Source organism: Thamnophis elegans, chromosome 15, assembly GCF_009769535.1.
Source record: "Thamnophis elegans isolate rThaEle1 chromosome 15, rThaEle1.pri, whole genome shotgun sequence".
Classification (NCBI taxonomy): Eukaryota; Metazoa; Chordata; class Lepidosauria; order Squamata; family Colubridae; genus Thamnophis; species Thamnophis elegans.
Genome location: NC_045555.1, coordinates 924566 through 939112, shown reverse-complemented (window position 1 = coordinate 939112; position 14547 = coordinate 924566). Strand labels below are relative to the sequence as shown.

The 14547-nt window shown below is 46.8% G+C and overlaps 1 protein-coding gene across 1 annotated transcript in view; it reads right to left on the bottom strand.

Annotated features, from left to right (window-relative positions):
- Positions 1-77: 77 nt before the first annotated feature.
- The window catches only part of KCNAB2 (potassium voltage-gated channel subfamily A regulatory beta subunit 2), a 40742-nt gene continuing 26272 nt past the window's right edge, over positions 78-14547 (bottom strand). Inside the window, exons 3-13 of the mRNA XM_032232168.1 lie at positions 12742-12785; positions 11300-11337; positions 9999-10078; positions 7889-7933; positions 7506-7550; positions 6594-6637; positions 5724-5810; positions 2419-2504; positions 1322-1442; positions 303-397; positions 78-206 (exon numbers count right to left, since the gene is read on the bottom strand). Coding sequence (XP_032088059.1) covers positions 78-206; positions 303-397; positions 1322-1442; positions 2419-2504; positions 5724-5810; positions 6594-6637; positions 7506-7550; positions 7889-7933; positions 9999-10078; positions 11300-11337; positions 12742-12785 — 814 coding nt within the window. The remainder of the gene's footprint in view (positions 207-302; positions 398-1321; positions 1443-2418; positions 2505-5723; positions 5811-6593; positions 6638-7505; positions 7551-7888; positions 7934-9998; positions 10079-11299; positions 11338-12741; positions 12786-14547) is intronic.

The window sequence follows — 14547 nt, the reverse complement described above, 5'->3', positions numbered from 1 at the left end:
CATCCGCTATGGCTCGAGGCCTGCGGAACTCCCTGCCACAACATCCGAAGTTGGACGAGGACGCGAGCTCCCCGTCCCTACTCACCGATGGCGAGCTGCGGGAGGGTGCAGCCCAGCCGCTCGGCGATGGCTTGCAGCTCCTTCAGCTTCGCCTGCTGCCGCCTCCCTTCCTCGCTTAAAATCTTGTCCTTCAGCCACTGGTAACCCTAGACGGGAGGAAGAAGGCGGAAGAGGCCACGGTGGATGGGAGCATCCCGGGAGTTAGGCGGGATACGGAGGAGGAAGCCGACGGGCTTACTTACTTTGAGTGACGCTCGCGAGTAAGGGGGGATCCCGCCGTCGTACTTCCCCGACACGATCCCGCACGCCAACGGGGACCACGTCATGGCCCCCACGCCTGGGAAGGAAAGAGATGGCAGTGAGGTCACACGGCGGAGCAACGGCAAACCCAGATTACAAGGAATCGGAAACCAAGGCAAGTTTCTAAGCCGTCTCGTTTTCCTGAACGCCGGAGGAAGCTAAGCCACGTCGTAAGGAATCAGTAGTCCTCAACATACGACCGCATTTGAGCCAAGCATTTCTGTTGCTAAGGGAGACAGTTGTGAAGTGAGTTTTGTTCTTTTTCTTGCCACCGTTAAGTGAATCCCTGCGCTTGTTCAGTTAGTCCCAGGGTTGTTGAGTGGGCGTGGCTTCCCCCGCGACGTTGCTTGTCAAAAGGTCGCAAAACGGGATGATGTGACCCCAGGACACTCAACCGTCGTAAGTACGTGCCAGTTGCCAAGCCTCTAAATTTTGATCATGTAACCACAGGGATGCCGTCACGGTCATAATTGGGAAAAACAATCCTAGGTCACTTTTTTCAGGGCCACTGTAACTTCGAACAGTCACTAAATGAACCGTTATAACTTGAGGACTGCCTGTACTTTAGAAAAGAGACTTCTAGTGGTGCTTTGTGGTTTTTTTTTCCTATTTTAAACTCGTTTTTTAAAAAACCCAGGACTAAGAAAGCCAATTTTTAAGCGTTCTCGTGTTCTTGAACACCGCACGCCACTAAGCCGACTAAATATTATGAGTCTATGTTCCTGCAACCTGAATAAAGGGAAGGTAAAGAATGGGATTTCCTGCTTGAGCGGGGGGGGGGGGGGGGGGCTGGACTAGAAGACCTCCAAGGGCCCTTTCGACTCTTGTTTTTTTGGCTATTTTAGTGGTAGCACACCACCCTGCGATGAATGGGAGAGTAGAGAGGCTTTTCCGTAAGCCGCCCTGAGTCTTTCGAGAGTGGGCGGCATACAAGTCCTAATAAACTGAAACTCAAACTCACCAATCTTGTGGAAAAGTTCTGGGAGTTGAACTTCGACCTTCTCCCGTTGGAACATGTGATATTCGGCTTGCTCACAAATCGGAGGGATCAGGTTGAACTGCCGTGCGACAGAATAGGCTTCCTGCAGGGAGAGATCAACTCAGAATCTGCAAACGGGAAGGGATCCCATCCCTGGCGAGAATCTCTTGGGAGGACAAACCGGCTCCTATCTTTATTATCAAAACACCCCACCCACCCGGACTACAAATACAGGTAGTCCCCGGTGTACGCCCACAATTCAGCCCAAAATTTAGTGTTGCTAAGCGAAACACCCGTGGAGTGAATTTTGCCACATTTTTTTTTTTTTACAATTGCTGCAATTGTTAAGTGAATCACTAAAGTTAAGTTAGTAACACGTTTGTTAAGTGAATCAGGCCAAATTTCTGGGATCACGTGACCCTGGGCCGCCGCTGCAACCGTCGTTAAGCATGAACTGGTTGCCGAGCATCTGGATTTTGATCATGTGACCACGGGGAGGCTTGCAATGGTCCTACGTCACGGTCGCAAGTCACTATTTTCAGTGTCGGCGTAGCTTTGAACGTTCACTAAATGAACTGTTGTTAAGTCGAGGACTAGCTGTGACTCTCTGGATTTTAAACAAGGGCCTCTGCACAAAACCGTCACATGCTGTGGAAATGCAATGGGGGCAAGAGGCGAAATAAAGCGAGTGGAAAAATGGGTATCGGAGGAGAAATGGGTGCGAGTTTGTGGCGATTTCCCCCCTTGGCTCCAGAAGTTGTGGGAGCTTCATCCCTGGAAGCTTCCAAGAAGCGATTGGACCGCCATTTGTCAGAAGTGATGTAGGGTTTCCTGCTTGGGAGGGGGGTTGGACTAGATGACCTACAAGGTCCCTTCCAACTCTGTTATTCTATTCTAATGTGAAAGAAAAACCGCTGGGAAAGAACAACCAAGTTCTGGTTTTGTCTAGGACTCCATGACCTTATTCTCCATCTGGACAAAATCAAATCCAGCGAGAAAAATCCTCAATTTATTTTTCTTAAATCAATTGGATTCGCAAGCCTTCAATGATGGGCGCGTGGTTGTAAGAGGTACAGTACCATAATCTCCATGGAACTCCACCGTGAAGTCCCCCAGTACATCGCCATCCCTTGGTTGATGACGTGCGTCATGGCTCGTACGGTCTCTGGGAGTGGGGGTGGGGGAAAGGAACGAGATGACAGGAAGAGAAAAACGAGAAAGGGTTAATCGGAAGAGTGGCAAAATAAACAAGGCCGGCCAACCGAAATTAAGGGCGCAACACCAAACAGGAGAAAGGGAAGGAGGAGAGGGTAGGAGGTCGGGCGACATCTTGCAAGCAAATCGAGATCTCGGAAAAACCGGAAGGAACGGGAGAACTTTCGCGCGAGAAAATCGGCTATGAAAACGGCTCGTTTTGTTGAAATGTCTTTTTCCCAACCCAACAGAAGGACACAAGGGAGGATAAGACTACGACAAAACAGGGGGACATGGATAGAGGACTTTGATGGGCGATCTTCTGAAGGGATCTCCCAAGAAGGACAACCAGCGACAAGAGGTTCCAGAACGTTCTGAGTTGATGGCCATCAACCTCAACGCTCTTAAAAGAGGATCCAGAAACATGGTGGATACATCCCGCTGGGTATCTCTCTTAGATTGGCGGGAACCTGACACTGAACATGGAAATGACGTTCTCCAGTTGGTATCTAACTGAGGAACAGGTGCTCCAAGGTTGGGTGACCAAGAATGGTTGGAGAAATGTTCTCCTCGTTTTCTAGGAGAATCCCCGTTCTGATCAGGCTCCTTCCAACGGGACCATGCGGGGTGAGGAGAGGCCACCGCGATGGACCAATTACACAGAACGCGGCGGTTGGGTTCGCATCGAACCGCAGGATGTTGAAGTTGGAATCGAGAACGTCAAATCCAACTCCTAACCAGGGCGGAATCTACAGGAAGTCACACAGATTTACGACAGAGGGCGAATAAATCTTCATGCACCCCACTTTCTGGAGAAACTGGCTAGGCTATAATCAGGTAGGAGAGCTTGCAGGAGCCACGGCATTAAGCCAGGGAAGGGGGCTTCGTTAGATGCCACGTGTTGTGGGGGAGTCAGAAGAGGGCGAAATGAGACCCCTGGGGAAAAAAAGAGGGAAGGGAGAAGCCCCAATAATCTTTCGTTTTAAATAAAAGCATTTTGTGCTTTCAACGTTACTTGCAAGATGTTAACTAAGGGGACAGAGAGGTTGTCATCGTTATTATTATTATTATTCTGATATTCCTTTTTCATTCTTTGCGTCCTTTGGCATTTTATGGCGAGTCTCATCCCCCGAGGAAAGGGAGCTTCTGCCAATCAGAACGGAAAGTCTCCAAAGCGAAAAAGGGAGGAAGAATTAAAAAGAAAAGAAAGGGGAAAAAAAAGGAAGGAAGGAAGGAAGGAAGGAAGGAAGGAAGGGAAAGCTGGGGATTTCTGTCTCATAAAATGCCGCTCGGATGCAGTTAATCAAGGAGGGGTACCTTCTATGACGAATGTTCGCGACTTGGAACTAAATGGGTCCCCTGGTGATAGAAAACAGATTTGAGAGAGGCAAGAGTTTAGAGTGGTCACCCTGCTTTTTCCATCCAGTGGGAGGGGCAGAGGGGCAGCCCCCTCCCCTAATTTGAGCCGTGGTCCTCGGGGAAGAGACGGACGGGATCTCGTTCGAGAGGTCGGAACGAGTCTACTTAAGCGCTTCCCGATTTCGTCCTTCGAGACTTCTAACAAGGCCGCGTTGTCCTTCGCAATGCCGCATGGCGCTTTCTTAAACGGATCTTTTCGCGAGAGTCAGAAGACGGGGTTCGCACAACTCCTCTGAGCCCCAGAACTCCTAACCCAACTTCATCCACATTTCGGCTCCTTTTTGTCACCTTCGTCCTCTGGCTTGGGTAAAGCCGGTCATTCGAGGCAGTCCTTGACTTATGACCCGTTCGTTAAATTTACGGGCCGTTAAATTTACGGGCCGCTCGTCTCGTTCTCGAGAGGCTCTTCGTTTAGCGACGGTTTCGAGTTACGGCGGTGCTCTAAAAAGGGACTCAAACTGGTCGTCGCACTTAGGACTGGTCGAAGCGTTCCCCCAGATCACGTGATTGCGATTTGTACTTATGACGGTTGTAGCATGTGGGCTCATTTACTTCCAACGAGGATGGTCAGAATAAAGGAAAAGACTCAGGCATCGGCGTCTATGCGGGGAGAGGAATCTGGCTAACACAGACCCATCAAAAAACACCCCCCGCTTAGATAAGAGGCGGCCTGTTGCACCTCTGCCTGAATCGCTGTTCTGGTTGGACAACCTTCCAATCAGACTCTGACAAACGCCGTTGAATTTGTGACGGCATCACGTCCCCCGCTTAAGTAAGGCAAGTTACCACAATTTCTTTGCCCCCATTTTGGTGGGGTGGAACCCGGAGCCTCGTCCCCTGCGTCAGTTCAGAGAACCCAGGGACCCGTTCGCCCTTAGACGAGGCTGCCCGTTGTGCCTCTGAGCGAGTCCTGACTCTCTCATCTCCTTCGTGTCCACGCAAACGGTGGCTCGGAAAAAGGATTGATGGGTAGAACTGATACCGCTAGACCGCCATTAAGAACTGGGGGGAGAGGGGGACATTGTTAAGTGGTGCGGGTGTTAAGTGAGGCATCACGAGATTGCCCCTGATTTTACATCCCTCCGTTACGCAAGGCATCGCACGAGTCGCACTGCGGCGGGGAAGGTCGGCCAATAAATGCAATCATCACCTTTTAGCGACCCCATAATCCCTTGTGGGGCGGAGTCTGGGCAACTGAGTGGAGCTAGCTGGGTGTTTTAATGGCCGGATGCCCTTCCAGTCGCCAATGGGGAGTTCTGTTCAGCAGGTATATTCTCAACGTGTGCAGAGAAACACGTGCCTCTACCTGAGTTCGAACTCACACCCTCCCCATTGTGAGGCGAGAGCGCCACCTCTAGGCCACCCCACCAAGAAAATCCAATCGTAACTAAACAATAAATGACGTCGGCTTTCGACTTCCCGCCGGCGTCCCCAGCGCTTCCTGACTTCCCAAAGCTGCAGCCGTCCCAAACGCGTGGCGATTGCCGAGCGCCTAACCACAATCACGGGATCGAGAGAAGCTGCGACTGTTGTTGCTAAGCGCAAGGACCAGTTGTAAATCCCTTTTGTCAGCGCCCAGTTCAAACGGTCGCTAAATGAATCGCCGTACGTCGAGGACTACCTGTAGGGCCGAGAAATAAGCCCACGAACCTTTCAAAAGGGAAGAATCGGACGGCCGCAGGTATAACAATTTTTTAAGGGCCTCTCCAAGAGAAATTAAAAGACTTCTTGTTCTTTAGAAATTTGAGCCAAAAACCAAATTATACCTTACCTTCCATTGGTGTGTTAGGATCCGGCCGATTGGCAAACACCACGTCCACGTAATTCAGTTGTAGCCTTTCTAGGGACCCCTTTAAACCTGGCGGGGGGACGGGGGGGGGGGGAGAAAGAAGACGCCTTATTCTCCCTTTCAATAAGACCCAAATGCAATTATTAAAAACAAAATAAAAATACGATGCAATACAATAGATGGACATGAGCTTCATTTCTAACCATTGCTTGTCCTGATCAGGAAATTCAGGCAGTCCTCGACTTACGACCAGGACAGAGACCCAAAATTTCTGCTGCTGAGGCAAGACAGCGCTGAATCGAGTTTGGCCGCATTTTACGACGTTCCTCGCAGCGGTTGTCCAGCAAATCACTGCAGTGGTTAAGTCCTCGAATTGCAACCATTCGGTTCGAAATGACATCCGAAAAAAAAGCGACTTTTTACACCGTTTTTCACACTTATGACCGCTGCAGCATTCCCGGGATCACAATTCCGACCACCGCCTCGTATTTATGACGGGTCGCAGCGACCCACCCCGTGTGTGTGTGTGTGTGTGTGTGTGTGTGTGTGTGTCACGCAATCTCCTTTTACAACCTCCCGAGGAAGGGAAACCAGATTAACTTAACGGCCGTGTTCCTAATTTAACAACGGCGGGGATTCGCTTAACAACGGTGCCAAGGAAAGTTGTAAAACAGGACAAAACCGCCTCCCTCAGCAGCAGCAGACATTATGGGCCGAATCGTGGGTCGTAAGTTGAGGACTACCTGTGCAGAGAACGGGGTGTTGTGAAGGGGACGATGGACTCTTGTGTACCCAAAACTTGGCTTTTGAACGGGGAACGGCCGTTTTCGGAAGGAAACCACTTTTATTTACCTTCTATAATGTGCTTTCTGGAAAGTCCTCGCTCTGTCTCGGCTCTAGGAAAAAAAGAAACCAAGAAACCAGGGTGAAAATAAACAGGGAGTCCTCAAGTTACAACCCGCCCGCTTAGCGACGGCTCGAAGTTACCACCTGCCTGAAAAAGGAGGAGTTGACGACCTGGAAGTTTTGACAATATGTCCCCGCTTCCCCCCCGTTGTTGAATGATTGCCCTTTTTTGGGGGGGGGGCTGAGCAACACAACCACAACCTGCAATTGTTTAGCAGGGACGCGTTTTATGACGGCCCCGTCATAAATCGGGGAAAAATTCTCTTTTTTTCCCTCTGCAAAACTCTACAAGAATAGATTTGCGCTCGTAACCAATTCCGCTTGCTTAATGCCCGCTTAAAGTTAGGATGGTTTTGCAACATCCATTATGGCTGTTCTGGCCGGCTTTTATTACGGTCGTAACTCGAGGACTACCTGCATAATATCAAATCCTAGTTTTTTTTTATTTTTTCCATTTTGGAAAGAGGGGAGGATGCGGCACTCTTGGCATGCTCAAGGGTCCCCACGTCTCTTCCCGTAGTCCAGTGTTTCTCAACCTTGGCAACTTGAAGATGTCCGGACTTCAACTCCCAGAATTCCCCAGCAGTGGTTAGGACAGTGTTTCTCAACCTTGTCAACTTGAAGATGTCCGGACTTCAACTCCCAGAGTTCCCCAGCCAGCATTCGCTGGCTGGGGAATTCTGGGAGTTGAAGTCCGGACATCTTCAAGTTGACAAGGTTGAGAAACACCGCCGTAGTCGAAACAAACGGCGCCACCCAGATTCGGACGCAGAGGACGCGGCTGCAACGGAGTGAGCCACGGCTGAAATACATTCCAATAAACGAAATAAAGCCATAGAAATAGAAATATACACGTACTTCCCTCCCCAAAAGATTTTTGTGGTGATGACTAAACTGGACCGCCTGGAAAAGAGAAGAGAGGAACACGAATTAAACACCACTCAGGGCCTCTTAATTTCGCTTTGGTTTAATTGGGGAGTGGCCCGCCCTGCAGGGATGTTTTGCCCCCCCACCCCCAAACCTGTCCCCCACCTCTATAACCGACTTCAACTCCCAGAATGCCTGGTGGTTGGAGAGGGGGATTCTGGGAATCGAAGTCCGCCCCTCTAAAATACTCTTGATTTAGTCTCTGTTTATCAAGGTTCTAGTCCACGCCAAGCCGTGAAAAAGACGGCATAAACCTTCACGCCCCCTTCTGGGTGGATAAAAGTGTGGGATTTGGTCGCAGGAATAATGGTTACCTCCATCCTTTCTTTTTGATGATGTTTCCTAAGACGACTTCGGCTCTGCGAAATAGAAGGGAAAAAAACACATGAACAGGAACTCATCCAAGGCACTGCGGGGGAACTCTCTTAAAAAGCAGGTGGCATTTTTCGGCTCACACCCTTTTTAAAGAAAAGGAAAGGAAAGGAAGGGAAGGAAAGGAAAGGAAAGAAGGAAAGAAGGAAAGGAAAGGAAAGGAAAAGAAAAGAAAAAAGAAAAAGAGGATCGAGGGATTGGAATATTTTGCATCCAAAATCCATAATATTTGCATCGGGAGCCGCCCCAAAGCCGCCTCCTCTTCTGAATTTAGAGCCGAGGTGGCGCAGTGGTTAAATGCAGCACTGCAGGCTACTTCAGCTGACTGCAGTTTGGCAATTCAGCTGTTCAAATCTCACCGGCTCAGGGTTGACTCAGCCTTCCATCCTTCCGAGGTGGGTAAAATGAGGACCCGGATTGTTGTTGGGGGCAAATATGCTGACTCTGTAAACCGCTTAGAGAGGGCTGAAAGGCCTATGAAGCGGTATATAAGTCTACTGCTATTGAATTTAGGAAGAGAACGCAGACTCACGCAGAGGCGCCTCGTTTGAGTCCCAGGATTCTCAATTGCAAAAAAAAAACCCACCTCGATGGGCCAAAAGCGAACCACAAAATATGTTTGCGTTGTTCTTTTTTTAGTTGCATAAGCTGCCCGGAGTCCATTCGAACGAGGTTGCAGCTTCTCACAACATCCCTGCACGGCAGGCCAGTGGGAAAGAGTGAAAGAGAAACGCCAGGCGTCACAGGTAATCCTTGGCTTACAACCTGTTCGCTTAGCGATGTGGCGCAGTGGTTAGGGTGCAGCACTGCAGGCCACTTCAGCTGATTGTTATCTGCAGTTCGGCGGTTCTAATCTCACCGGCTCAAGGTTGACTCAGCCTTCCATCCTTCCGAGGTGGGTGAAATGAGGACCCGGATTGTTGTTGGGGGCGATATGCCGACTCTGTAAACCGCTTAGAGAGGGCTGAAAGCCCTATGAAGCGGTATATAAGTCTAACTGCTATTGCTACTGCTATCTATCTATCTATCTATCTATCTAATCTCCGTCTGTCTGTCTATCTATCTATCTATCTACATCTATCTATCTATCTATCTATCTATCTATCTATCTATCTATCTATCTATCTATCTATCTATCTTATCATCATCTATCTAATCTATCTATATCTCTGTCTGTCTGTCTATCCGTCTATCTACATCTATCTATCTATCTATCATCTATCTATCTATCTATCTATCTATCTATCTATCTATCTATCTATCTATCTATCTATCATCTATATCTATCTATCTACCTACCTACCTACCTACCTATCTATCTATCTATCTATCTATCTATCTATCTATCTATCTATCTATCTATCTATATCTCTGTCTATCTACCCCTCTCTCTCTCATCTATCTATCTATCTATCTATCTATCTATCTATCTATCTATCTATCTCTCTGTCTGTCTGTCTACCCCTATCTCTCTCATCTATCTATCTATCTATCTATCTATCTATCTATCTATCTATCTATCTATCTATCTATCTGTCTGTCTGTCTGTCTGTCTACCCCTATCTCTCTCTCATCTATCTATCTATCTATCTATCTATCTATCTATCTATCTATCTATCTATCTATCTATCTATCTATCTATCTATCTATCTTTCTATCATCTATCTATCTATCCCTATCTCTCTCTCATCTATCTATCTATCTATCTATCTATCTATCTATCTATCTATCTATCTATCTATCTATCTATCTCTATCTATCATCTATCTATCTATCTATCTATCTATCTCTATCTATCTATCTATCTATCTATCTATCTATCTATCTATCTATCTATATCTATCTATCATCTATCTATCTATCTATCTGATTGTTGGGGGCTGAAAGCCCTATGAAGCGGTATATAAGTCTAACTGCTATTGCTATTAGCGATGTAATTATTGTAAGTCGAGAGCTCCCTGTGTGTCTAACGCTTGTCTTCCACCCTTTCCCGCTGGCCTACCGTGCAGGGGTCTTGTAAGAATCACAAGCCAGGAGTGTGCCAGAACTTACTTCCCTGCGGCGTAGACCTCGGCTGTGTCGAAAAGGTTGATGCCGTTGTCGTAAGCAAGAGTCATCAGCTGCTCGGCTACCTACAAGACAGACACGGATGAGATTCCGGGAGGCAACCAGAACAAACCACGATTGCTGGTCTAGCCACTCGGGATGTGAGGTTTGCAAAGGGGGGCCAGATCGCCCATTTAAAACTTTAAAAAAAACCCAAAACCAAATATGAAACGAAACAATAAAATAAAACGCGAAGCTGCAAAAACTACAAAACTATTAAAAAATAAATAAAAACAAGCGATACAAATAAAATATAAACGAACTGTGAAATACAAACGGCAAAAAGACATCGAAGCTTTAAAAAGGAAGCTGTAAGAAATGAATTGCAAAAAACAAAACTACAATACTCCAAAAGATATAAAAATAAAATAAATGATAGAAACATCGGCTCAAAAAAAACCAGGCAAAAACAGAATAAGGTATAAACGTCATTTGTATAAAACAAAAAAATAAATAAGGAAGCATACAGGAATAAAATACTAAAAGAGTAAACTGCAAAAACAGAATGAAGCGAACGATAGAATATCAATTAGCCTATAAAAATATCCAAAAAATAAAATAAGCTATAAAAATAACCTGTGGAAAAAATTGAACCATAAAAAATAAAAAACAAACTAGGAAACATATAAAAAAAATGAAATACAAACTATAACGTATTAAATAAACTGCCAAGAACAGGGGGCGGGGGGGGGGTAGAAAAGCTATACAAATATATGATTTTAAAAAAATGAATTAAATTAGAAAACGTACAAAAATAAAACATTGAAAAGTTAAGAATAGAATCAAACAAATGGTAAAATATAAAGCAGACTGCAAGAAGTGTGCAAAAATGTGGAAATAAGGTATTGCAAAAAAACCCCAGAGATAAATGATAAAAAATTAAATAAACTTTTTTCCTGGATGTTGTTGAACCAAAGTGTGCATATTTTGTCTTATTTTTTTGTCCTGGGTTGGATTTGCAAGCTTTTTTCCCTTCTCTAAATGTGGAATCATCCCATACTTATATATTTATTAAATAGATTCAGCTGTCCGTCCAACTCACACACACTTAATTTGTGTCACGCTCAAAATTTTACAACCCTCTGCAAAACTGCCAGTTCTGATCCTTGGTAGGAGGAGGGGACAGAAGGTGTCAGAAGAGATTTAAAAAATAAATAAATCTATTTTGGTCCAGCTTTACGCCTGGGGGGGGAAAAATAATGTCTAAAATTGAAACCAGGAAAAAATATATATATTTATTTCTTTACCTCATCGGTTATCTGTCCTCCAAACGTCACCCAAGTTCCTGCAGCAGGCAGAAATAATTACAATTAATATTGTTTTATTGAATAACTATAACATTTCATTCTTTTAATATCCCTCAAAAAGGCTGGGATGGGATATAAGGGGAAAAGCAGAAGATCTAGGAAAACGTTGCCTAGGGAGAGAGTACGGATAAGCCTTGACTTACGAGAGTTCATTTAGTGACGGTTGAAAGTTATGATGGGGAGAGAAACATTTTTTTGGGGGGGGGTCAAAGATCAGGATTTTTTTGGGGGGAGAACAGCAGCAAAGGGGACAGCACAGCTCTGGGGTGGTGGTGGATGATGGTTTATTTTGTTTAATGGGTTGTTGGTTTTTATTTTATTAATGTATTTTTTGTTATTCTAATATATTTATTTTAGGAGCTGTAAAAGACGTTTTTTGTGACATCGCATTTACAAATGAAAAATATTTTTATATATGCGTGTATTATAAACCTACTTTATTGATAAATACATTTGTTTTAGGAGCTGTAAAACAGGCTTACGCAAGCGTGCAATTTATTTTTACTTATAAATATTTAATAGACTGTATAGGTATATTATCTATTGTAAATATATTTTATCTATAAATGTGGGGAGCTGTAAAACAAGATTTCGGTAGCACCCAGTTTATTTTTATTTATAAAGGTTTAATATATGGTCTGTGTGTGTGTGTGTGTGTGTATCTATCTATCTATCTGTATCTTTCTATAACTATCTATTTATCTTTCTATATCTATCTGTCTGTCTGTCTGTCTGTCTATCTATCATCTATCTATCTTTATCTTTCTATATCTATCTATCTATCTATCTATCTATCTATCTATCTATCTATCTATCTATCGTATTGTGTATTGTAAATACATTTTATTAATAAATAAATGAACTTCTTTTAGGAGATACAAAACAAGGTTTCATCTGATCGTTACGTGGCAGGGAATCCCAGTCGCCAGCCTTGCGGTCAGAGAATCCACCGGTAAGCCCAAATATTACAGTTCATCATAATATTGCAGACTAGAACAGCTGCACAATCCGGTGAGGTCATCTAGCCCAACCCCGCTTCCCTTCGTAGGGGAATCTTAAAATCACAGCTAGAATCATAAAATCCAAGGCTGGGAAGGAATCTCAAGAGATCATATAATTCTGGGCTGGGATCTAAATTCACACGTTATTATCAGAGTGGAAGGGACCCGGGAGGCCATCCAGTCCAACCCCCTGCAGGGATTCAGCCTGGGTTAAATAAACAGCCCGGGGACCTAGTATGATTTCAAATGGTGTTTTTGTGTGTGTGTGTGTTTAACGCAGTAGTGGAGAATTCAAATGTTGTGCCCACGTTGTGTTCTTCGCAGACCTGCAAAAACTCCCTCCCTCGCACCCAAAGCCGGAGACGGGAGACGTTCACTTACCTAGACCGAGGCAGGAAACGCGCAATCCAGATTTCCCGAGGTTTCTGGAAAACACACACACACACAAACACACAACACATGTGAAAAAGAGGCTTCTTTGCTGTGCCCTGATGCTGCTTGCGAGGTCTGTGAAACTCCCACCTGCACAAAAAAAGACACACACACACACACAGACCCACACAGCCCGTGCACAGGATGCCCTTGGCCAGGAGGAAAAAACACAATGCAGGCCGTATTCACACTTCGTTTAAGGACCACTCCAAGTTCCAACAGCACCGGCTTATCACCACTCCTCACACTTACGACCGTCCCTTGCAACTACGACCGTCACAACACCCCCCCGTGTGTGAGCAAAATCCGGGTATTTGGCATGCCCAGGTTGCCCTCGACACAAGGCACCGTTCAACATTACAGAAAAAGTGACTTATGGCCGTTTCCCCGCACTTGCGACCATGGCCACGTGATCAAAATCCAGACCCTCGGCAACTGACTCGTATTTCTGACGGTCGCAGCGTCCTGGGGGTCATACAACCTCCTGGCGATTCACTTAACCACGGTGGCAAGAAAGGTCGCAAAGCTCATTTAAAAACTATCTCGCTTAGCGACAGAAATTCGGGGCTCCCTTTGGTCGTGGGTTCGAGGACGGGGGGGTCTCGGGGGAAGCCCCTCCTACCTGTACTTCATGCCTGTCTGTTTCGTGGCCGTGGGGCTGGTGGGGGACGCGCTCTGCGTGGACACCTGGCCGAAGCTCTGAGCCACCATAGCCACGGCCCGAAAGCGTCCCCGTGGCCCGGGGCTCCCCGCATTTTGCCGGCCGAGTCGGTCCTCGGTGGCCCGGCTTTTGACGTTGTGCTCCGAGCAGGCGAAGGAGACTTGCATGCCGGCCACCCAGCAGGCTCCCCCTCGGATACGGAAGGGCAGGAAATTCCTTCCCGGGTGGGACGAGCAGCGGGAGGTTCGTTCCGGTCAAAGGGGGGAGCCCCCTGCAACCATCGCCCCGAGTCCTCTAGTCCTGGCCCAAGGGGGGGGGAACTCCAGAAGAGGGGGGGGCACAGGGTGGCCCAGAGAGAGAGAGAGGGGTGGGGGGGAGGCAGTTTCAGGATGCTGGTGCGAATGGCGGCTGGCTGGATGCGTCTCGCCCGCAAGACAGCTGGCGAAAGGAGGCTTGTCCAAGGCAGGAGCCCTCTGCCACGCACGGCTGCTCCTTCCCTCCCTTCGCGGAGCCCGGAGAGACGGCAAGCCTCGTGCACACACACACACACACACACAGACACAAGCTGCCTTTTCACTCCAGCCTGGTCTGTTTCCTCTTCACGCTGCTTCCTCCCCATGGAAGAAGGGAAACCGCCAATCAAGAGACACAGCAGCCTTTGCTTTCCCTCCCTCCCTCCTTTTATTCCTCCTCTCCTCCCTTCTTCCTTCTCCTCCAGTCTTCTTCCTTTCCTCCTCTTGCCTTCCTCCTCCTTTCCTCTTCACCTCCTCCTTTCTTTTTCCCCTTCCTTTCCTCATCTCCTTTCTCCTTCTCTTCTTCCCCTTCCTCCTTCTAATCTTCCTCCTCCTTTCCTCTTCATCTCCTCCTCCTTTCTCCTTCTCTTCTTCCCCTTCCTCCTTCTAATCTTCCTCCTCCTCTTTATCCCCTTCCTCTTCTTCTTCCTGTCCTTTGTCTCCTCCTGTTTCTCCTCTTCTTCCCCTTCCTCTTTCCTTCTCCTTTCTTTCTCTTCTTCCCCTTCCTCCTTCTCGCCTTCCTCCCTCTTACCTCATCTCCTCCACCTTCTAATCTTCCTCCTCCTTTCCTCTTCATCTCCT